At 53.6% G+C, this 23585-nt stretch overlaps 1 protein-coding gene and 1 pseudogene across 1 annotated transcript; both read right to left on the minus strand.

Moving 5' to 3' along the window:
* Positions 1 to 91: 91 nt before the first annotated feature.
* On the minus strand, positions 92 to 5978 carry LOC119566318 (perforin-1-like). The gene is made up of 3 exons (XM_037898916.1): positions 5814 to 5978; positions 3306 to 3892; positions 92 to 2784 (listed from the first exon to the last, which is right to left on the minus strand). Exons 1-3 carry the CDS (start codon positions 5961 to 5963, stop codon positions 1707 to 1709), a joined length of 1815 nt encoding a protein of 604 aa, XP_037754844.1. The 5' UTR covers positions 5964 to 5978; the 3' UTR covers positions 92 to 1706.
* Positions 5979 to 16058: 10080 nt separating this feature from the next.
* On the minus strand, positions 16059 to 22776 carry LOC119566510 (annotated as a pseudogene).
* Positions 22777 to 23585: the final 809 nt, after the last annotated feature.

Raw genomic sequence — 23585 nt, forward strand, 5'->3', positions numbered from 1 at the left:
CCCAAGTGTGTATTGCAGCCACTCATTTCTACTCTACATCTAGGTCCAGCCCACTGAGGTTAGAAGAATCACAAGGCTTCCTGCTTACAAATATGCTTTCACAAATGTTTATTGAAGCAAGGAGATACATTTGCAAAGATCCAGAGAGCTGGAATCCTACCAGAAGCAAATCATTTTGTGGTGGAGATGCAAAGCTGCCCGGCATTTTAACAGGCTGGAGAGATTGAACTTACAGTCAGTAGGGTTCAGAGTGAACAACCCTCATTACCAGTTAACAGCACCATGGATCTAGGCTCTCACAGATGCAGATGGGGTGAGCCAGGAAGATGCTTTAATCCCAGAAGTAGGGGGAATTTTCCCTTTCCAGGGTGACCCCAATGCAGTGACATCTCCCTGAGCCTGCTGATAGCCTGACCGATAGGCCTGTGGCATGTCCTTGTGGGTGTTCACTCTGAATCCTACCAATGGCAAGTGATGTTGCACCATCTCTGCTGATCATCTGAGCATGGAACATCCAGCTAGATGGTAGGTGGGACCTGCACATTCAGGATGAGATAGTTAACCCCAAAGGTACTGGATAATTGTGGAAAGCCACAGAAATGACAGCTAGGGAACAGCCCTCTAATGAATCCTCCCTCCAGGAGCCCATCCCATGCCCTGGTGTTTAGAACTGTGCCCATCGCTGGAGTCTCTTCGGGTTTCTGCAGAGGGTTAATCCCTGATGCCACAATAGGACGGGACTGAGCTTTGCTCCTGATGATCTCTTTTCAGCTGGATACACGAGACAGGCAATGACAGTGGGTGGATGGATACGTGGGGTGGTGGATTAGTTGCACTACCTGCAATATTGGTTGACTGGATGAACTTGACATTCATGGGTTGATTGGTTGCACTGGCTACACATGTTGGTTGGACGGAGATAAGATATTAGTTGCGTGGCTACACCAGATGCACTAGGTACATACACTGGTTGGTTGCCTGGATGGATACATTAGGTGCATTGGATACACTGGTTGGCAGGATACGCTAAATACATTTGTTGGTTGGTTGGTCGGTTACAGTGGACATCCGAAACACATTCATTTGTTGGTTGGCTGGCGGGCTGGCTTTTTACATTGGATGCTCTAGATAAATTGAATGGCTGTTTGGATGCACTGGATACATTAATTGGTTGGTTTGTTGCATATGTTGGATGCACGAGATATATGCACTGGTTGGTTGGAGGGATGGATATGGTGGATGCACGTCACACATTCTTTGAGAGGTTGGTTGGATAAATTGGATACGCTAAATCCAATTGGTGGTTTACTGGTTGTATACCTTGGATAAACTAAATGCAACAACTGGTTGGTCGGTTGGCTGGCAGTTGGCTGGATGCGGGGGGCAGATAGGTTGGATGCGGTAGGTGAACACCTTGGTTTGTTGGTGAGATGGGCACCTTGGATGGCTGGAATCATTGGACAGGCTGGTCTGAGGGATCTGGAATGGGCGGTTCATGCTGGGATATTTTCCCAGTGGGAGTTGTGAGGACATCGGGCCACATGAGCAGACCGTCTCTTCTGGGTATAGGAAAGACCAATACCTGAGCAGGAGTAACAGCATGAAGCTCAGTAGCGTTAGCAGAGCGGGAGCTAGGAAATGCTCTGGGGGATAAGGAGTGCTATTGACCAGAAGGCCTCCACCTCCTTCCCCTTGGCTGTGCTCTGCTAGGGTGGCTGGGAGACATAGTCGAAGCAGCTCCGGCCCCCGAGGTGAGGCCCACAGCGCAGGCTATACTGGAACCAGATGCGGCCGTGGTTCAGGTAGCAATCCTTCTGGTGGGGCCCCCCAGCCTCCAGCGGGATGTCGCAGCTTCCCAGCAGGTCATCGTCCCACTTGAAGTCCTCGTCCCAGACCTGGACTCGGATCTTGCTGGCGCTGGTGATGCGGACGGTACCGAAGTCTAAGTCGACGTTCCAGATGGGATTGTTGTTGTTCCAGATGGTGCGGGTCTGGATTTCCCTTCTCTCAAAGAAGACCTTGACGAAGGCATCCGTAGCAGTAATGTAATCCCCCCAGAGGCCACTGGCCCTCTTCACTGTCACCGTGAGCTTCCCCAGGCCGCGCTCCCGCGAGCAGCACATGGTGTTGGTCATGGTATCCCCGGGGCAGAGGCAGGAGCAGGGGTCATGGGCGCTGCGTTGAGTCCCCGAGGGGCAGCTTTGGGTGCAATTGCTCCACAGGGCCAGCTCACGGATGTACTCACTTACCGCCCGCCTCAGTGCCTCCCGCTTGGGGTCATCCTGCTCAAGCAGGATGTGGATGGGGTGCAGCGAATAGGACACCAGACCGGGGCTGGCTTTGAGGCTCTCTATCCAGGTGGAGAAGACCTTGGCATTACTCCCGAAGAGCACATCAGTCGTGCTCTCTCCTCCGTCCACCACCACGTGGCGCTCCCGATACGTCTCGTGGAAGCTCCCCTGGATCTTCCCCTTCTTCTTCTCCTCCTCGCACTTGCTGTGCCCACCCTTGACTGAGCCCATTCCGATACTCTTGGCTGCCTCCATGCTCAAGCAGTCCTTGATCTCGTCGACAGTCAAGCCGCTCATTGCCGCTTCGCAGACCCGCACGGCCGTCACGTCCCGTGCCCGGCCCCCCAGCTGCATCTGGGACAGGTAGTGGGTGCCGTAGTTGCTGATTAGCTGCTGGTACTCCAGTTTGGATTTGCTGTCGTACTGCTCCGGGAGGTTCTCCAGCGCCAGAGTGAAATGGCTGGTGAGCGGGGGCGTCTCGCTGACCCGGATCCTGGTCAGGGAGACAAGGGGAGGAGTGTGCTCAGCCCAATGAGTCAGCTGAGATCATTAGCTGTGCAGCCTGAGGCCCCAGCCAACCCAGAAGAAAGGGTCTAAGCAGGTGGTTCCTATTCAATGCAACCACCCAGTCTGCTGAACTTCACAACCTTGCTGGGGATACCGCCAGCTGCTTGAGAGTTCTGGCCACAGCAGGTGGCCGGGGTGTCCTGACATACAGGACAGGAAAATCCCAGATGTGAGCTGGTGCCCCGTAGAGGGGAAAGGCCTCTCTTCCCTCTTCCCCGCTCCCTTGAAACAAGCTAGTCTCCTGTCCTGGGGCTGGATGGGAACCAGGGCCCACTAGAGGGGAAAGGCCCCATGTCCCATTCCCTGTTTCCCTAAAACAAGCTAGTATTCTGTCCTGGGGCTGGATGGGAACCAGAGCCCACTAGAGGGGAAAGGCCCTGTGTCACCTTGTGGTGCTGCTGTGATCCCAACTCCAGATGAGCCCTCCTGACCGAGGCTGGCTCTCACCTGTAATAGCCGCAGGAGACCTCCTGGCTCATGAAGCTGTATTTGTCCTTCCGCTTGTGGTCTAGCAGGAAACTGGCCAGTTTGGAATGCGATCCGGCCAGCGCCACCTGGACATTAACCTTGGGCTTCACAGGCACGTCCAGCCCCACCTTCCAGTCGTTCTGCACCGGGGATGCCGCGGACTCCATCATGCCCATTGCCGACTGCGGCACCGAGCTGCTCAGGTTGTGTTGGCATGAGACGTGGACCCTCCAGTCCAGCACGGCCAGTGGCAGCCTCTGCCACTGCCCTCCCTGCAGTTGGTTCCGGCACAGGGTGCAGGTGCCGTCTGGATTCTGCCAGTCACTGCTGTCCACGAGATCAGCCCCCTTCCTGGCCATCGTGGTCACATCGATGCCTATTCCTACCAAGCTGTGCCCGGGAACGAAGGCCGTGTGCTTCTTGCATTCATTGAGCGTCCCTGTCTGACAATGGGAGGAGGCCCCAGGGAAGATGAAGAGGAGGAGCGGGAGGAAAGCACCAAATCTGGGCATGGCTGATGTGATGGGTTCCCCCACCCACAAAGGGCCGTCGGCCTCTGAACTCCCCTACAGGGAGAGAAACAGAGAGATCCAGAATTAGTGACAATCCAGTGGCAGGAAGTTCCATTGGTTAACTCTGTTGTAGCAACAGAGACATCCACTTACCATCCATGACATCTACCATGTTCTATAGCACACCCATGAAAACTGTGGGCTCTAGAAACTCTGGTGGTCAATGACCTGATGTCTCATTTGCATGTTTGACTATAGATTACCTAATTTGCATCAATTCTCTCCCATCCCTATTTCCCAGATGTTGCAATACCAACACTAACTATGAGGAGGAGGTAGAGTTTCACGTACCCACTCGACAGCTTGCTATATAATCATGGGTCATTGAGGTTCTTCAATGGGGCCATTAAAGGAACGTGCAATGTGGACAGATTCTGTGGCTTATAATTAGTGAGCCGAGGTAGTGGCTGGGTCTGGCCACGAGTGGGCAGTGCAAAGCCACACACAACTTATGGCTACGAGTGGTGGCTTTTATAGCCAGCAAGAGCAGCGGGACCTTGGGCCACGCTAGGCCTCACTGGCATTGCTGTGGAAACTGCTGGGGCCCCCTTGTGGCCATACCCAGTGGTGGATTTGGTTATGTTGAACCACTGATGGGGGGTCATTTTATGGGGCTTCTCTCTGGCGCTGCCACCTTTACACTGTGGCTGTTGGTCAAAGAGAGCAGGAAATTCTGGTGCCCCAGAGGAGACTCTGGGCCCATCTAGCCTAGTATCCTTCCCCCTCCCTTTTGCCCTGGATCAGGCCCATGGGCCCATCAAGTCCGCTATCCTGCCCTCTCCTTGCCACCCGAGAACAGACCCATGGGCCCATCTACTCTGGTATCGTGTCTCCTTCCTTCTGCCCCAGATGCTTTGAGCACCTCACACTTCTCTTTGCGTCCCTCCCCTTCCTAACCACAAGGGATGCTGTGTTAAAGGTCAATTTGAATTGTTTTCAACTTGGGTTGGAACTGTACAGCAATGATGGCTGTGGGGCAGGAAAGGTTAACAGCTCTGCATCCTGTCAGGGTAGCAGGCTCGCCCTGGGAGGGGACAGTAAATGGTTGAATTCACCGCAGCAGAACCAGGCAGGAAAAACGCATTTGAAAATGGACTGCTTGGTTCTGGCCAACCCCCAGTCTCCCAGCAATCCGCGCCTTGGGGTTCCCTCCCCCGCGACTCTGCCGGTGCTCCTCAGTCCAGATCTGCTGCCCCCCACTGCTTCGCTGCCAATAGAAAATCAAACAGCCTGAAATTGCAAGATGCCCCTGATATGAAAGGTATCAACTAGGTAAATTAATGATCAAAAGCTGAATGGCAACATGGGCTATTGGCTGGGGCACTGGATTGAGCAACAGGTCTTCTGGGTTCTATTTTCGCTCTGGTGGGGGAGTGGGGTGAAGTGGGTTAGAGCAGAAGAGACTGGGAACCACGATCTTGGTTGAGGTCTTTACAGAACCCGGTGTGACAGGGTTCCCAGTCTCAATGGGGCGGGGGGTCTGTGCAGAGCCCGGCATTAGCCGGGGGGGGCATCTCAGTTGGGACGGGTCTGTGCAGCACCCAGAGTGATGGGGTCCTCAATCTCGGCCGGGGTTTGTGCAGCACCTGGAGCGATGGGGTCCCTGGTCTTGGTCAAGGTTTGTGCAGTGCCCAGTGCAATGGGGTTCCTGATCTCGGCCGGGGTCTGTGCAGGACCCGTCAAGATGGGGTTCCTGATCTCGGCTGGGGTCTGTGCAGGACCCATCGCGATGGGGTTCCTGATCTCGGCTGGGGTCTGTGCAGGACCCGTCAAGATGGGGTTCCTGATCTCGGCCGGGGTCTGTGCAATGCCCAGCGGGAAGGGGTCTCTGATCTCGGTCAGGGTCTGTGCAGGGCCTGGCACAATGGAGTTCCCGATCTCAGCCATGATCTGTGCAGATCCACCCATCGCTCACCTGTCTCAGGAGCCAAGCTGAGGTATATTTAGGATCCGGGGCCCGTCGGCAGCCAGGGCTGGGATGTGTCTCTGCTGGGAGAGACGCGCTTTGAAGGTGGATGAAGGCAGCACACAAGGTCTCCTGTGTTCTCAGTGTCTCAGACGTCATCACGCTCCCCCCAGTGCTGAGTTCCTGCCCCCCTTCACACCCCCAGCCACAGCCAGCTGGGAAGGAAGCTGTGGCCACCAATTTTTCCACCCCTGTGGTGGATGAAGCGCCCCTCCCGTGACTCTCGTCCCAGGGTATGAGGAGCTAGAGAGGCTGCAAAGGAAACCACAGTGAGCCAAAGCCTGCACTGAGTCACTGGGGCCATTGCGTACCCGAGGAGAACGCCCCCTGCTAAGCCCCCTGCCCAGCAGCACAGCGCGCCCTAAGGCCACACTGCGGCATTGGGGCCAGCACTGCCTGCCAGGGGAGAGCGCCCCCTGATGAGCCCCCCACCCTGCAGCAAAATAGGTCCCAGGAGGGAAGGAGCCTCTGGCAAGAGCCCCAGAAAGGGCGAGGAGCACCAGGGCATGAGAAACGTGATCCCATGAGGGTATCACACAGCCACACTTCTTCAGTAAGGGGATGCGGCATGGGACCCTACAGCCATATCTCATATGGTTCAGGAAGGGGAGGGGCTTAGGTAGGCAGCTGGTGGCGGTGGGGGGGTGAGGGTGGGTCTGCCCATTTCAGGGAAAGGCCCACCCCAGGTCCAGCCCCCAGCACAGGACTCCTGGGTTCTGGCCCCTGCTTTGAGAGTGGAGTGGGGTCTAGTAGGCTAGAGTAAGGGGGCTGGGAGCCAGGACTCCTGGGTTCTATCCAGTCTCTGGGAAGGGAGGAATCACACGAGCCCCCAGGCGACAAAAAGAGGTGTTGCTTTCATATTCCTTACACAGCATCAACGCGAGGCTCTTTTACAAAGAAGCTTTGGGCGGGGGTTACCATGAGCTTCCCTTAACTGTTAAGTTCGAAACCCTCAGCTGGACAATCCCTTCCAGCCCCGCTGCACCCCCAGGCCACTGCACTGCAGGGAATCAATGAATTGGTTTGAGCATTGGCCTGCTATCATCTCATCCAACCCCCTGCTCAAAGCAGGACCAGTCTCCAGTGTTTGCCCCAGATCCCAAAATGGCCCCCTCAAGGATTGAACTCACAACCCTGGGTTTAGCAGGCCAATGCTCAAACCACTGAGCTATCCCTGCCCCGTGTGGAGGGGTGAAGAGCAGGTCCAGATGGTAAGTGGGGGTGCTGGAGGTGGGAGCAGATGGGCTAGGGGGAGGGCCCCACACCACTCCCCCTGCTCCCCACAACTGTCGCTACCACCACCCCAGGAGCAAAGAGGAAAGTCACTCAGTTCAGCAACGAAGCCCCTCCACAGTGTCCAGCACCCGTCTGCGCGCTCCCCCAACAGGGTCCTCCTCCTGAATGGTAACAGCAGCCGGCTCCGAGGGAGCAGCAGCAAGCAACCCGCAGCCAGCCAGGCAATACCCCAGAGATGGAGGTGGGGTCAGCCGCTGGCCCCCGGAGGGCAGGCCGGCAGGGCCACCCCGAGCAGCAACAGCAGCCGGAGCCGGGGAGACCTCCAGCCAGCGGAACAGCCAGAGGGAACTCGCCCGCCGCAAGCGTGAGGCCTTCTTGACATCCCGGGAGGCGGGCGGGCTCTTGCCCTTTTTCTTCCCCTGGCCCTTTTTACCAGCCGAGGAGGCTCCCTGGAAACTGAAGGGGGCTGTCGCCATGGCAGTTGCAGAGTCTGGAGCCATGTCCAGCGGTGCCCGATGAGGGGTGGAGGTAGAGGGCCCGGTGGTGGTGGTGAAGAGATTAGCCACAGGGAGAGATGGGGGATTTGGCAGGGGTGGGGCCACAGGGTCAAGGTGAGGGGCCCCACCGACAGTTTCCCCCAGTATTTTGGCACGAGGCAGGAGAGAGAAGGGATGGTTAGGGGAGAGGGAAAAGGCGAATCACTTGTCCCAGCTAGGATGCGGGCAGGGGAGGGGAAGGATACCAAGAGGGTGGGGCGTGGGAAGATCTCTCGAGGTGGGGTGGCGGGGAGTGATCAGCAGCATGGGATAGGGATACTGGCTCCTCTGGCTGCACTGGGGAGAGAGAGACTACAATATCAATGGGGGGATAGTGAACAGTGTGGGGGGGGGTGTCCTAAATATAAAGGGAAGGGTAAACCCCTTTAAAATCCCTCCTGGCCAGAGGAAAAATCCTCTCACCTGGAAAGGGTGAAGAAGCTAAAGGTAACCTCGCTGGCACCTGACCAAAATGACCAATGAGGACACAAGATACTTTCAAAAACTGGGAGGAGGGAGAGAAACAAAGGGTCTGTGTCTGTCTGTGTGCTGCTTTTGCCGGGGATAGAATGGAGTCTTAGAACTATTAGTAAGTAATCTAGCTAGGTATGCATTAAATTATGATTTCTTTCAATGGCTGAGAAAAGAACTGTGCTGAATAGAATGACTATTCCTGTCTGTGTGTCTTTTTTGTAACTTAAGGTTTTGCCTAGAGGGATCCTCTATATTATGATTCTAATTACCCTGTAAGTTATCTACCATCCTGATTTTACAGAGGTGATTCCTTTACTTCTATTAAAAGTCTCCTTGTAAGAAAACTGAATGCTTTTTCATTGTTCTAAGATCCAAGGGTTTGGGTCTGTGGTCACCTATGCAAATTGGTGAGGATTTTTACCAAACCTTCCCCAGGAAGTGGGGTGCAAGGGTTGGGAGGATTTTGGAGGGAAAGACGTGCCCAAACTCTGTTTTTTCAGGAAGCCAGATAAAGTTTGGTGTTGGCAGTGGAAGTCCAGGGGCAAAAGGGTACAATAGTTTGTACCTTGGGGAAGTTTTAACCTAAGCTGGTAAAAGTAAGCTGAGGAGGTTTTCATGCAGGTCCCCACATCTGCACCCTAGAGTTCAGAGTGGGGAAGGAACCTTGACAACAGTGGACTTTGGGAGACGCCAATCCACATCTGAGCTTTCCTTGGGAACGTTCAAACTAACATGTAAACAATGGTGTCGGCCTGCAAAAAGCTGAATCATTCATGGACATGTGATTTGTCCATGTGGCTACAAACTCCATCTTGTTGCTGTGATTTTGTACAGGAGAACAAGGGGTTTCTGGCCACAAGAGGAAGAATATAAAAGGCCCTGGAAACCCCTCCATTTTGTCTTCAGATGGCTCAAGAGATGGCCTCTCCACCCACAAGAGATGCCTGAAAGAGACTGAAACAAAGGCCCAGATGAGAGTCATGGGGCCAGATCAGAACCAGCGCCCCAAAAGCGGAAGGGCCTCGTATCCCATTCCCCAGCCCCCTGAGATAGCCAATCCCCCTGCTCTAGGGCCAGATCAGAGCTGAATCCCCTTGGAAGGAAAATTCCTCATATCCCTTGGCAATAGCAGTGTCTTGCAAATATCAGCTGGGGGATATTAATACCCCCTAATAACACGGCCCATCTCCCTGTAGGTCTTTCCCACTGTGACGTTCCCCTCTAGTGTTATCTGGACTGGTGATCTCCAAGGTCACGCCAATGCTTGATTCTGGGAGCCAGCCTGACCCTGCTCTGCTGTGAGAATCCCCACTCCTGGGCTGTTCACGCACAACCTCTGGCATTCAAGCTGCTTCTTGGATTACGCAACCGAATGACACGAGCCAATATCTCCGGTCCCAGACACTACCCTGGGAACCTCCGTCTGGCAGTGTCCAGTTATGCCCGCTGGATGCTGCAAGCGTATATAAGTTCGTCAATTTAACAATAAAATTGATATGTACCAGGCTTGTTATCGCAAGGGGAGTTGTCACGGAGTCCAATGGCGATGCTCTGGAACTGCTCCCCATGAAGCCAGTCAGGACTCTGGGGCGGTCGCCTTCCGGTCAGCAGCCTGTCTGCAGGACACACAGCTCACCCGGCTTCCACCTTCCTGGGTCTGACCTCGGAGCATTCAGCATCCTCTGCCCCTCCGTGTGCTTCCCACAGCGAGTCCGCCCAGGCAGGGCTCCTGGGGAAGCCAGAGGTTCCTGCACCCCAACTTCGCAGTCAGACTTGACTCTCAGTCGGCCAGTAAAACAGAGGTTTATTAGATGACAGGAACATGGTCTAAAACAGAGCTTGCAGGTGCAGAGAACAGGACCCCTCAGCTGGGTCCATTTTGGGGGGCAGTGAGCCAGACAACCACGTCTGCCCTTCACTCCATGTCCCAGCCAGCCCCAAACTGAAAGTCCCTCCAGCCCCTCCTCCTCTGGGCTTTGTTCCTTTCCCGGGCCAGGAGGTCACCTGATTCCTTTGTTCTCCAACCCTTTAGCTCTCACCTTGCAGGGCGGAAGAGCTCAGGCCATCAGTTGCCAGGAAACAGGGTGTCGGCCATTCTCTGTGTCCAGACCCCTGCACACACCTGCCCTCTAGGGCTCTGCAATGATCATACACCCTTACCCCACCCCCTAGATACTTAAGAACTTCATAGGGGAACTGAGTCACCCCCACACTATTCAGAGGAAACATTAAGAACAGTCCCACTTCGTCACAGAGTCTCTGACACGTTTCAAACCAAACGCACTGCATCAGGTAGAATACACAAACAGATATATTACTATAAAGATAAATTTTAACTGATTATCAGTCAAAGTACAAAAAGTTAGTATCGGTCAAATGAAATAAAAGCAAAACACATTCTAAGCTGATCTTAACGTTTCAATGCCCTTACAAACTTAGGGCCTGGCTACGCTTGCCCATGTAGAGTGCTGTGAGTTAAATCCGCCTTCGCAGAGCGCAGTCGGGAAAGCCCTGCAGTCTGTCCACAGGGACAGCGCACTGGCGTGGCCACATTTGCAGCACTTGCAGCGGCATTGGGAGCGATGCATTGTGGGCAGCTATCCCAGCATGCAAGTGGCTGCAATGTGCTTTTCAAATGGGGGGGGTGGGGTGAAGTGTGACAGGGAGTGTGTTGTGTGTATGTGGGGGGAGAGAGAGTGGGTTTTCGGGGTTCTGAGAGTGTGTATGCATGCTGTCTTGTAAGTTCAGACCCCCATTCCCCCCGTCTCTCTCTCACTCACTCAAAGCAAACAGTAAATGTTTACTTTTTCTCCGGCTTCTCCGAAACGGAGCTTTCAAAGGGCATTTCTGCATTCCTGCAGCCGACTTCACAAGAATGACAAGAGTGGCCACTTGGCTTAAGGGGATTATGGGATGTTTCCGGAGGCTGACAAGAGATCAGTAATGGAACACCTCATTCACACTGGTGCCGTGGTGCTCCAGGGGGGGTGCAGGAAACGCTATTCCACTCGCCGAGGTGGAGTACCAGCAGCGCTGTAGCCGTGGAGTAAGAGCGCTCTGCGTGCCTTTTCCGTGTGGACGGGGAGTAAGCGAGTGCGCCCGGAGCTCCTTTATTGCGCTGTAACTCGCAAGTGTAGCCAAACCAGCTGAGCAGCGGGGACAGCAGAGCAGCTCACAGCAGGAGTTTGCCTGGGAGTTCGCCTGGAGTGAGCCCAGTGAGGCTTACATCTTGCCAACGTCTCTGAGGAAGCTCATAGTAGGTAGGTGATATGGAAGTGGGGGGTTCAGCTGTTGTGACCTGCACTGGATGTGCCATGTTTGTCTTTCTTCCACAGGACAGAAGCGACTTTGTCTGTACAAAGTGCAAGCTGGTCTCCATATTGGAAGAGAAGATTGAAGGTCTGGAGCAACAGGTAACGACCCTGCGTTGTATACGAGAGACTGAGGATTTTCTGGACAAAACTCAGGATAGGCTTCTAGGGGCACAAAGCTCTAAAGATATAGAGCAGGTTGCACAGAGGAGCCAAGAGGCCAGTGAAGAAGCTTGGCAACATGTGACCTCCAGAAGAGGTAAGCGGAATGTCCGGGTTCCAGTAACACAGACACAGGTAACTAACTGCTTTCATGTTCTCTCCACAGGTACCATTGCGGAGAGTGGACCAGATGATATGTCTGGGGGGAGAAAGCAGAAGGAGACTCCGCTGGTTGGAAGGCATGAGATGCGATGTCCTGAGGTTGGGGGTTCCACGACCACCACTCCCAAGAGGAGAAGGCGGGTGGTGGTGGTCGGGGACTCTCTCCTCCGGGGGACTGAGTCATCTATCTGCCGCCCTGACCGGGAAAACCGAGAAGTCTGCTGCTTGCCAGGGGCTAAGATTCGCGATGTGACGGAGAGACTGCCGAGACTCATCAAGCCCTCGGATCGCTACCCCTTCCTGCTTCTCCACGTGGGCACCAATGATACTGCCAAGAATGACCTTGAGCGGATCACTGCGGACTACGTGGCTCTGGGAAGAAGGATAAAGGAGTTGGAGGCGCAAGTGGTGTTCTCGTCCATCCTCCCCGTGGAAGGAAAAGGCCTGGGTAGGGACCGTCGAATCGTGGAAGTCAACGAATGGCTACGCAGGTGGTGTCGGAGAGAAGGCTTTGGATTCTTTGACCATGGGATGGTGTTCCATGAAGGAGGAGTGCTGGGCAGAGACGGGCTCCATCTTACGAAGAGAGGGAAGAGCATCTTTGCCAGCAGGCTGGCTAACCTAGTGAGGAGGGCTTTAAACTAGGTTCACCGGGGGAAGGAGACCAAAGCCCTGAGGTAAGTGGGAAAGCGGGATACCGGGAGGAAGCACAGGCAGGAATGTCTGTGAGGGGAGGGCTCCTGCCTCATACTGGGAATGAGGGGCGATCAACAGGTTATCTCAAGTGCTTATATACGAATGCACAAAGCCTTGGAAACAAGCAGGGAGAACTGGAGGTCCTGGTGATGTCAAGGAACTATGACGTGATTGGAATAACAGAGACTTGGTGGGATAACTCACATGACTGGAGTACTGTCATGGATGGTTATAAACTGTTCAGGAAGGACAGGCAGGGCAGAAAAGGTGGGGGAGTAGCACTGTATGTAAGGGAGCAGTATGACTGTTCAGAGCTCCGGTACGAAACTGTAGAAAAACCTGAGTGTCTCTGGATTAAGTTTAGAAGTGTGTGCAACAAGAGTGATGTAGTGGTGGGAGTCTGCTATAGACCACCGGACCAGGGGGATGAGGTGGACAAGGCTTTCTTCCGGCAACTCACGGAAGCTACTAGATCGCATGCCCTGATTCTCATGGGTGACTTTAATTTCCCTGATATCTGCTGGGAGAGCAATACAGCGGTGCATAGACAATCCAGGAAGTTTTTGGAAAGCGTAGGGGACAATTTCCTGGTGCAAGTGCTAGGGGAGCCAACTAGGGGGGGCGCTTTTCTTGACCTGCTGCTCACAAACCAGGTAGAATTAGTGGGGGAAGCAAAAGTGGATGGGAATCTGGGAGGCAGTGACCATGAGTTGGTTGAGTTCAGGATCCTGACGCAGGGAAGAAAGGTAAGCAGCAGGATACGGACCCTGGACTTCAGGAAAGCAGACTTTGACTCCCTCAGGGAACAGATGGCCAGGATCCCCTGGGGGACTAACATGAAGGGGAAGGGAGTCCAGGAGAGCTGGCTGTATTTCAAGGAATCCCTGTTGAGGTTACAGGGACAAACCATCCCGATGAGTCGAAAGAATAGTAAATATGGCAGGCGACCAGCTTGGCTTAATGGTGAAATCCTAGCGGATCTTAAACATAAAAAAGAAGCTTACAAGGAGTGGAAGGTTGGACATATGACCAGGGAAGAGTATAAAAATATTGCTCGGGCATGTAGGAAAGATATCAGGAGGGCCAAATTGCACCTGGAGCTGCAGCTAGCAAGAGATGTCAAGAGTAACAAGAAGGGTTTCTTCAGGTATGTTGGCAACAAGAAGAAAGCCAAGGAAAGTGTGGGCCCCTTACTGAATGAGGGAGGCAACCTAGTGACAGAGGATGTGGAAAAAGCTAATGTACTCAATGCTTTTTTGCCTCTGTTTTCACTAACAAGGTCAGCTCCCAGACTGCTGTGCTGGGCATCACAAAATGGGGAAGAGATGGCCAGCCCTCTGTAGAGATAGAGGTGGTTAGGGACTATTTAGAAAAGCTGGACGTGCACAAGTCCATGGGGCCGGACGAATTGCATCCGAGAGTGCTGAAGGAATTGGCGGCTGTGATTGCAGAGCCCTTGGCCATTATCTTTGAAAACTCGTGGCGAACGGGGGAAGTCCCGGATGACTGGAAAAAGGCTAATGTAGTGCCCATCTTTAAAAAAGGGAAGAAGGAGGATCCTGGGAACTACAGGCCAGTCAGCCTCACCTCAGTCCCTGGAAAAATCATGGAGCAGGTCCTCAAAGAATCAATCCTGAAGCACTTAGAGGAGAGGAAAGTGATCAGGAACAGTCAGCATGGATTCACCAAGGGAAGGTCATGCCTGACTAATCTAATCGCCTTTTATGATGAGATTACTGGTTCTGTGGATGAAGGGAAAGCAGTGGATGTATTGTTTCTTGACTTTAGCAAAGCTTTTGACACGGTCTCCCACAGCATTCTTGTCAGCAAGTTAAGGAAGTATGGGCTGGATGAATGCACTATAAGGTGGGTAGAAAGCTGGCTAGATTGTCGGGCTCAACGGGTAGTGATCAATGGCTCCATGTCTAGCTGGCAGCCGGTGTCAAGTGGAGTGCCCCAGGGGTCGGTCCTGGGGCCGGTTTTGTTTAATATCTTCATAAATGATCTGGAGGATGGTGTGGATTGCACTCTCAGCAAATTTGCGGATGATACTAAACTGGGAGGAGTGGTAGATACGCTGGAGGGGAGGGATAGGATACAGAAGGACCTAGACAAATTGGAGGATTGGGCCAAAAGAAATCTGATGAGGTTCAATAAGGATAAGTGCAGGGTCCTGCACTTAGGATGGAAGAATCCAATGCACCGCTACAGACTAGGGACCGAATGGCTAGGCAGCAGTTCTGCGGAAAAGGACCTAGGGGTGACAGTGGACGAGAAGCTGGATATGAGTCAGCAGTGTGCCCTTGTTGCCAAGAAGGCCAATGGCATTTTGGGATGTATAAGTAGGGGCATAGCGAGCAGATCGAGGGACGTGATCGTTCCCCTCTATTCGACACTGGTGAGGCCTCATCTGGAGTACTGTGTCCAGTTTTGGGCCCCACACTACAAGAAGGATGTGGATAAATTGGAAAGAGTCCAGCGAAGGGCAACAAAAATGATTAGGGGTCTAGAGCACATGACTTATGAGGAGAGGCTGAGGGAGCTGGGATTGTTTAGTCTGCAGAAGAGAAGAATGAGGTGGGATTTGATAGCTGCTTTCAACTACCTGAAAGGGGGTTCCAAAGAGGATGGCTCTAGACTGTTCTCAATGGTAGCAGATGACAGAACGAGGAGTAATGGTCTCAAGTTGCAATGGGGGAGGTTTAGATTGGATATTAGGAAAAACTTTTTCACTAAGAGGGTGGTGAAACACTGGAATGCGTTACCTAGGGAGGTGGTAGAATCTCCTTCCTTACAGGTTTTTAAGGTCAGGCTTGACAAAGCCCTGGCTGGGATGATTTAACTGGGACTTGGTCCTGCTTTGAGCAGGGGGTTGGACTAGATGACCTTCTGGGGTCCCTTCCAACCCTGATATTCTATGATTCTATGATTCTAAGCCCTTAGATGCTACTTACCACAGGCTGGTTGCTCGGCAGCCAAACTCTCCCCTTTGATCAGCGCTTCATTCGCTTGGTGTAGTGTCCTTAGATGTTGGTGGAAGAGAGAGAGAGAGCATGGCAAATGTCTCTCCCTTTTACCATGTCCTTTCTACTCTCTTGGCTTTGCCCGCCCCGCGACCCCCTTCAGAGTCAGGTGAGCATTACCTCATTGCAGTCCCAAACTGACCAAAGGAAGGGGGTGACTCCCTGGAGAGTCTAACAGAGTCTTTTGTTGTTGCCGCTGTCAGCAACCTAGGATGTTCCCCCGAGGTACAGAGCGTCACACCCACACACCACACTCTCTCCCGAACAGAAGCCACTCCCTTTGACTGGCATTAGCCACATTACACCAGATTCCCCATTGCAGCGAATTCATCCAGCTGTCTAGCTCCCCTCTCTTGCCATGCCTTGCTTCCCTCCATCCCAGAGCTCCCCCTAGTGTTCCCAAGCATGTATTGTAGCCGCTCGTTTCTACTCTAGATCTAGGTCCAGCCCACTGAGGTTAGAAAAATCACAAGACTTCCTGCTTAGAAATTTGATTTCACACATGTTTATTGAGGCAGGGAGATACATTTGCAAAGATCCAGAGACCTGGAATCCTCCCAGAAACAAATCATTTTGCAGTGGTGCTGCAAAGCTGCATGGCAGTTTTCCAGCCTGGAGATGTTTAACTTGCAGTCAGTAGGGTTCAGAGTTAACCACACCCATCATCAGTGAGGTGCACCGTGGAGTTATTGATTAGGCTCTCAACAGAGGCAGGTAGAAGTGAGACAGGAAGAACCTTGAATCCCCGAATGAGGGAGAATTTGCTCTTCCCAAATGTGACCCCAATGCAGTGCCATCTCCCTGAGCCTGCTGACAGCCTCAGTCAATAGCCCTGTGGCATGTTCTCCTGGGTACTAACTCTGAAGCTTCCTGATGGTGAGTGATACGTCATCATCTGTGACGACCATCTGAGCAGAGAACATCCATCTGGTTGGTGGGTGGGACCTGTGAATTTATAATGATATAACTAACCCCAAAGCAGCTGGGTAATTGTGGAAAGCAACAGAAACAACATTTAGGGAACAGACCCCTAATGAATCCTCCCCCTGGAACTCCGGCCCATCTGCTGGGTGTTTTGAACCATGTCCACCCTGGAATATCTTCAGGTTTCTACAGAGGGTTGATCACTGAAGCCGCAATAGGACAGGGCTAAGCTCTGGACCTTATCCCTTCTTGCAGAGAACATCGGTTTTCCAGTGGATACACTAGACAGATAAATACCGTTGGTGGCTGGAGACATGGGGCGGTGGATTGGTTGCCCGGTCTGCACATCTTGGTTGACTGGTTGGTTGGACGTACTTGGGACATTCATTGGTTGGTTGGTTGCACAGTCTACACATATTGGTTGGTTGGTTGGATGTACTTAAGACCTTAGTTGGTTGCTTGGTTAGTTATATTGGATGCACTAGATCAGTACTTCTCAACCCGCAGCCGCTCGTGCCCCAGTCAGCACACAGCTGAAGCTCGTCTCACATCTGAGGGCCATACAGATAGTATATATGCACTGTGGATGTGGCCAGAATAACACATAGAGAGCCGCATATGCAACCCACAATGCAACCTCCCCTGCATATGTAACCCAAAATGGTAAATAGGTTGAGAACAGGTATGCAGTAGGTAGATACATTAGTTTGTTGATTGGAGGGATCCATTGGATGGTTGGAATCATTGGACAGGCTGGTCTGATGGATTTGAAATGGACGGTTCTTGATGGGATGTTTTCCCAGAGGGAGCTGTGAGGATAAGGGACCCACAGGAGCAGACGTCTCTTATGGGCATAGGAGACCCTGATTCCCGAGCAGGAGGGTCAGCATGAAGCCGCCCAGCATCAGCAGAGCGGGATCTAGGAAATGGTTGGACAGGGAGTGCTATTGACCAATGCACACCCATGCCCCTCTCCGATCCCCTATCTAAGGGGCTCACCAGAAGGCCTGCACCTCATTCCCCTTGGCTGTTCCCAGCTGGGGTGGCTGGGAGACATAATCAGAGCAGCTCGGCCCCCCGAGGTGAGGCCCACAGCGCAGGCTGTACTGGAACCAGATGCGGCCGTGGTTCAGGTAGCAATCCTTCTGGTGGGGTCCCCCAGCCTCCAGCGGGATGTCGCAGCTTCCCAGCAGGTCATCGTCCCACTTGTTGTCCTCGTCCCAGACCTGGACTCGGATCCTGCTGGCGCTGGTGATGCGGACGGTACCGAAGTCCAAGTGGACGTTCCAGATGGGATTGTTGTTGTTCCAGATGGTGCGGGTCTGGATCTCCCTTCTCTCAAAGAAGACCTTGACGAAGGCATCCGTAGCAGTAAAGTAATCCCCCCACAGGCCGCTGGCCATCTTCACCGTGACCATCAGCTTCCCCAGGCTGTGCTCCCGCTAGCAGCACGTAGTGTTGGTCATGGTATCCCCAGGGCAGACGCAGGAGCAGGGATCATGGGCGCTGCGTTGAGTCCACGGGGGGCAGCTTCGGGTGCAATTCCTCCACAGGGCTCTCTCACGGATGTACTTACTCACCGCCCACCTCAGCGCCTACCGCTTGGGGTCGTCCTGCTCCAGTAGGATGTGGATGGGGTGCAGCGAATAGGACACCAGGTCAGGGCTGTCTTTGAGGCTCTCCTTCCAGGCCGAGAAGACCTTGGCATCACTCCTGGAGAAGAGCACATCAGTTGTGCTCTCTCCTTCCTCCACCTCCACCTGGCGCTCCCGATACGTCTCATGGAAGCTCCCCTTGACCTTCCCCTTCTTCTCCTCCTCGCACTTGCTGTACCCACTCTTGATCGAGCCCATTCCGATACTCACGGCTGCCTGCATGCTCAAGCAGTCCTTGATCTCGTCGCCAGTCAAGCTGCTCATTGACGCTTCGCAGACCCGCACGGCTGTCACGTCCCGTGCCCGGCCCCCCAGCTGCAGCTGGGACAGGTAGTGGGTGCCGTAGTTGCTGATTAGCTGCTGGTACTCCAGCTTGGATTTGCTGTCCTACTGCTCCGGGAGGTTCTCCAGCGCCAGAGTGAAATGGCTGGTGAGCGGGGGCATCTCGCTGACCCGGAACCTGGTCAGGGACAGAAGAGGTGGATTGTGCGCCCGGTGAGTCAGCTGAGGTTATTAGCTGCCAGTCCTAAGGCCCCAGCCAACCCAGAAGAAAGGGTCTAAGCAGGTGGCTCCTACTCAAAACAGCCACCCATTGTGCTGAACCTCACAAGCTTGCTGGGGATACTGCCGGCTGCTTGACTGTTCTGACAGACTGCCCCCGCTCTGCTCATAGCAGGTCACCGGGCTGTCCTGACATGCATGAGAAGAAAAATCCCCATAACTGTCCAGTCCCACGTGGGAGCCAGTGCCCCCTAGAGGGGAAAGGTCCTGTGTAGCATTCCCTGCATTCCTAGCTAACCAGTCCCCTGACCTGGGGCCAGATCGGAGATGGTGCCCGCTAGAGGGGAAAGCTCCTGTGTCCCATTCCCCATTATCCTGAATCAGTCCCCCATCCTGGTGCCAGATTGAAGCCAGTGTTCCCTAGAGAGGAAAGGTTCTGTGTCACATTCTCTGCTCCCCTGAGCCAGCCCTCCTAGGCCTGGATCTGAGCTGGTGTCCCATTGAGGGGAAAGACCCCGTATCACTGTGCGGTGTTGCTGTGATCCCAATTTGAGGTGAGCCCTCCCGACCCAGGCTGGCTCTCACCTGTAAGAGCCACAGGAGACCTCGTGGCTCATGAAGCCGTATTTGTCCATTTGCGCGTGGTCTACCATGAAACTGGCCAGTTTGGAGTGCGATCCAGCCAGGGCCACCTGCACATTAACCTTGGGCTTCACAGGCACGTCCAGCCCCACCTTCCAGTCATTCTGCACCGTGGACGCCGCCAAATCCATCATGCCCATCGCCGACTGCTGCACCGAGCTGCTCAGCTTCCAGCGGCAAGAGACGGGGACCCTCCAGTCCACCATGGCCAGTGGCAGCCTCTGCCACTGCCCTCCTTGAAGTTGGTTCCGGCACAGGGTGCAGGTGCTGTCCTGGCGTTGCCAGAGGCTGCTGTCTACCAGGTAGGCCCCCTTTCTGGCCATCGTGGTCACATTGATGCCCTCCCGAGCCAGGCTGTGCCCGGGCACAAAGGCTGTGTGATTCTTGCATTCATTGACCGTGCCTGTGTGACAATGGGAGGAGGCCCCAGGGAAGATGAAGAGGAGGAGGGGCATGAAGGCACCAAATCTGGGCATGGCTGATGTGATGGGTTCCCCCACCAAGGAGAGGCCGTCAGCCTCTGAACAGCCTAGAGGAACAGACACACAGAGGTCCAGAATTAGTGACAATCCAGTGGCAGGCAGTTCTGTAAGTTATCTCTGTTGTAGAGACAGAGACATCCACCTACCACCGACGACATCAGCCATGTTTTATTGCACACCTACGAAAACTCTGGGCTCCAGGAGGCATTACACAAATGATGTGATGCCTCATTTGCATGTTTGACTACAGATTACCTAATTTGCATCAATTCCCTCCTCTCCCTATTTCCCAGATGTTGTAATACCAGCACTAACTACGAGGAGGAGGTATAGTTTCACATGCCTACTCCACGGTGCGCAATCTAATAATACGTCATTGCAATTCCCCAATGGGGCCACTAGAGGGCAGTGCCACATGGCTTGTACTGAGTGAGCTGATTCAGTGGCTGGGTCTGGCCACTAGTGGGGAGTCCAAAGCCACGCACAACCCATGTCGTGGCTTTTTAACCAGCAAGAGCAGCGGGAGCTTGGGGCATGCTAGGCGTGACTGGCTTTGCTGTAGAAACTACTGGGGCCCCCTTGTGGCCACACCAAGTGGTGGATTTGGTTATGTTGAACTACTGACGGAGGGTCATTTTCTGGGGTTTCTCCTGGCCAGCATCAGCCCTAGCGTCTGGCGCTGCCACCTTGACACTGCAGCTGCTGGGGAAAGAAGGCAGGAAATGTTACCACCCCGGAAGAGATCCTGGGCCCATCTAACCTCTTATCTTGCTCCCTCCGTTTTGACCTGGATCAGGCCCATGGGCCCATCTGGCCCAATATCCTGACCCCTCCCTGCTACCCAGAGTAGACCCATAGAATAATAGAATCATAGAACTGGAAGAGACCTCGAGAGGTCATCTACTCCAGTCACATGCACTCAAGGCAGGGCTAAGGATTATCTAGACCATCCCTGACAGGTGTTTGTCCAACCTGCTCTTAAAAATCCCCAGTGATGGAGATTCCACAACCTCCCTAGGCGATTGATTCCAGGGCTTAACCACCCTGACAGGTAGGAAGTTTTTCTTCATGTCCAGCCTAAACTGCCCTTGCTGCAATTAAGCCCATTGCATCTTGTCCCATCCTCAGAGGTTAAGAAGAACAATTTTTCTCCCTCCTCCTTGTAACAACCTTTTATGTACTTGAAAATGTACATATGGAGCTAGAGAAACAGAGAGATCCAGAATTAGTGACAATCCAGTGGCAGGCAGTTCCATTGGTTAACTCTGTTGTAGCAACAGAGACATCCACTTACCATCCATGACATCTACCATGTTCTATAGCACACCCATGAAAACTGTGGGCTCTAGAAACTCTGGTGGCAATACATAAATGACCTGATGCCTCATTTGCATGTTTGACTATAGATTACCTAAGTTGCATCAATTCCCTCCCGTCTCTATTTCCCAGATGTTGCAATACCAACACTAACTATGAGGAGGAGGTAGAGTTTCACGTACCCACTCGACAGCTTGCTATATAATCATGGGTCATTGCAGTTCTTCAATGGGGCCATTAAAGGATGGTGCAATGTGGACAGATTCTGTGGCTTATAATTAGTGAGCTGAGGTAGTGGCTGGGTCTGGCCACTAGTATGCAGTGCAAAGCCACACACAACCCGTGGCTACGAGTGGTGGCTTTTATAGCCAGCAAGAGCAGCGGGACCTTGGGCCACGCTTGGCGTTGCCGGACGTTGCTGTGGAAACTGTTGGGGCCCCCTTGTGGCCACGCCCAGTGGTGGATTTGGTTATGTTGAACCACTGATGGGGGGTCATTTTATGGGGCTTCTCTCTGGCGCTGCCACCTTTACACTGTGGCTGTTGGGGAAAAAGAGCAGGAAATTCTGCTGCCCCAGAGGAGACTCTGGGCCCATCTAGCCCAGTATCCTGCCCCCTCCCTTTTGCCCTGGATCAGGCCCATGGGCCCATCAAGCCCGCTATCCTGCCCCCTCCTTGCCACCCGAGAACAGACCCACAGGCCCATCTACTCTGGCATCCTCTCCCCTTCCTTCTGCCCCTGATGCTTTGAGCACCTCACACTTCTCTTTGCGTCCCTCCCCTTCCTAACCACAAGGGATGCTGTGTTAAATGTCGATTTGAATTGTTTTCAGCTTGGGTTGGAACTGTACAGCAATGCTGGCTGTGGGGCAGGAAAGGGTAACAGCTCTGCATCCTGTCAGGGTAGCAGGCTCGGCCTGGGAGGGGACAGTAAATGGTTGAACTCACCCCAGCAGAACCAGGCAGGAAAAACGCATTTGAATATGGACTGCTTGGTTCTGGCCAGCCCCCTGCAATCCGCGCCTTGGGGTTCCCTCCCCTCCACAACTCTCTTGGTGCTCCTCAGTCCAGATCTGCTGCCCCCCCCTGCTTCGTTGCCAATAGAAAATCAAACAGCCTGAAATTGCAAGATGCCCCTGATATGAAAGGTATCAACTAGGTAAATTGATGATCAAAAGCTGAGTTGCAATGTGGTCTAGTGGCTGGGGCACTGGATTGAGAGTCAGGACTCCTGGGTTCTATTTTCGCTCTGGCAGGGGAGTGGGGTGAAGTGAGTTAGAGAATGGAGGGTGGGGGGAGTCAGGACTCCTGGGTTCTATTGTCACACTGGGAGTGGACTGAGATCGAGTGGGTTAGAGCAGGGAGGGACCGGGGACCCCGATCTTGGTTCACGTCTGTGCAGCACCCAGAGTGACGGTGTCCTCAATCTCCTCCAGGGTCTGTGCAGCGCCCAGCGCGATGGGGTCTCTGATCTCGGTCAGGGTCTGTGCAGGGCCTGGTGCAATGAGTTTCCCAATCTCAGCTGGGGTCTGAGCAGACCCACCCATCACTCACCTGCCTCAGGAACTGAGCTGAGGAATATTTCAGCTCCGGGGCCCGTCAGCAGCCAGGGTTGGTCTGTGCCTCTGCTGGGAGAGACGCGCTTTGAAGGTGGATGAAGGCAGCACGCAAGGTCTCCTGTGTTCTCAGTGTCTCAGCCGTCCTCACGCTCCCCCCAGCGCTGAGCTCCTGCTCCCCTTTACACCCCCAGCCACAGCCAGCTCGACAGGAAGCTCTGGTCAGCAATTATTGCACCCCTGTGGTGGATCAAACGCGGTTCCCATGGGTCTCAACCCACACCCCCCATGATCCCCCCATGAGGGGATTCTGCTCACTCCTTCACCCCCTGCTGGTAGGACCCCTATCCCTCTGCATCCCCATATATTCTACCAGGGGTCTCCCTCCCTCCATCCCAGCATGCCCCCCCATCCGCTTTTGTCTCCTTCTCCCCCATGGAGATACAAGCTGGGGGTGGGGGGGTGACACTCTGTACCTCAAAATAACAGCCAGGAACCCCCTTATTCAATACTGTGATATGACAATGAAATGTTTTCTACCATACATGCCTTGTGAGGTATCGTTTAAGAAGTCTTGCTCTGCTGAACAGGAATATCCTGTTGACTGGTGAGTGCTATCATGGTAGGTGAAGTTATCAAGTGTTGCAATACGTTTGCTCCTGAGATATGTGGTAAGTGTGAAATACCCACAGCCAGCCTCTTGGTGACAACAAAGGTGCAACGAACAAGACACATTTCCATGAGGATGGGCCGGACACCTGTTGATGGCCGATCAAGAAGAATCCAGACTCCCAGTGACATCGCCACTTGGTCTCTCTCCTCTCCCATCTCACCATCTTTGGGAAGACAAAGACTTTGAAGTGGGGAGATTGGTCCCAGGCTGAGAAGGGAAGCCAGCCTGTGTACAGAGAACTGTCAACTGCCTGGAACACCCAGTGGGGTGAGAAAAGTTCCTGGATTCAAATCTAAGTTTAATGAGCTTGCACTGTTGAAGAGAATTTCTTGAGCCCTGTACATTTCTGGGGTGCAAGGCTAGGGAGATTGG

This window comes from Chelonia mydas, chromosome 6 (assembly GCF_015237465.2).
Source record: "Chelonia mydas isolate rCheMyd1 chromosome 6, rCheMyd1.pri.v2, whole genome shotgun sequence".
Taxonomy (NCBI): Eukaryota; Metazoa; Chordata; order Testudines; family Cheloniidae; genus Chelonia; species Chelonia mydas.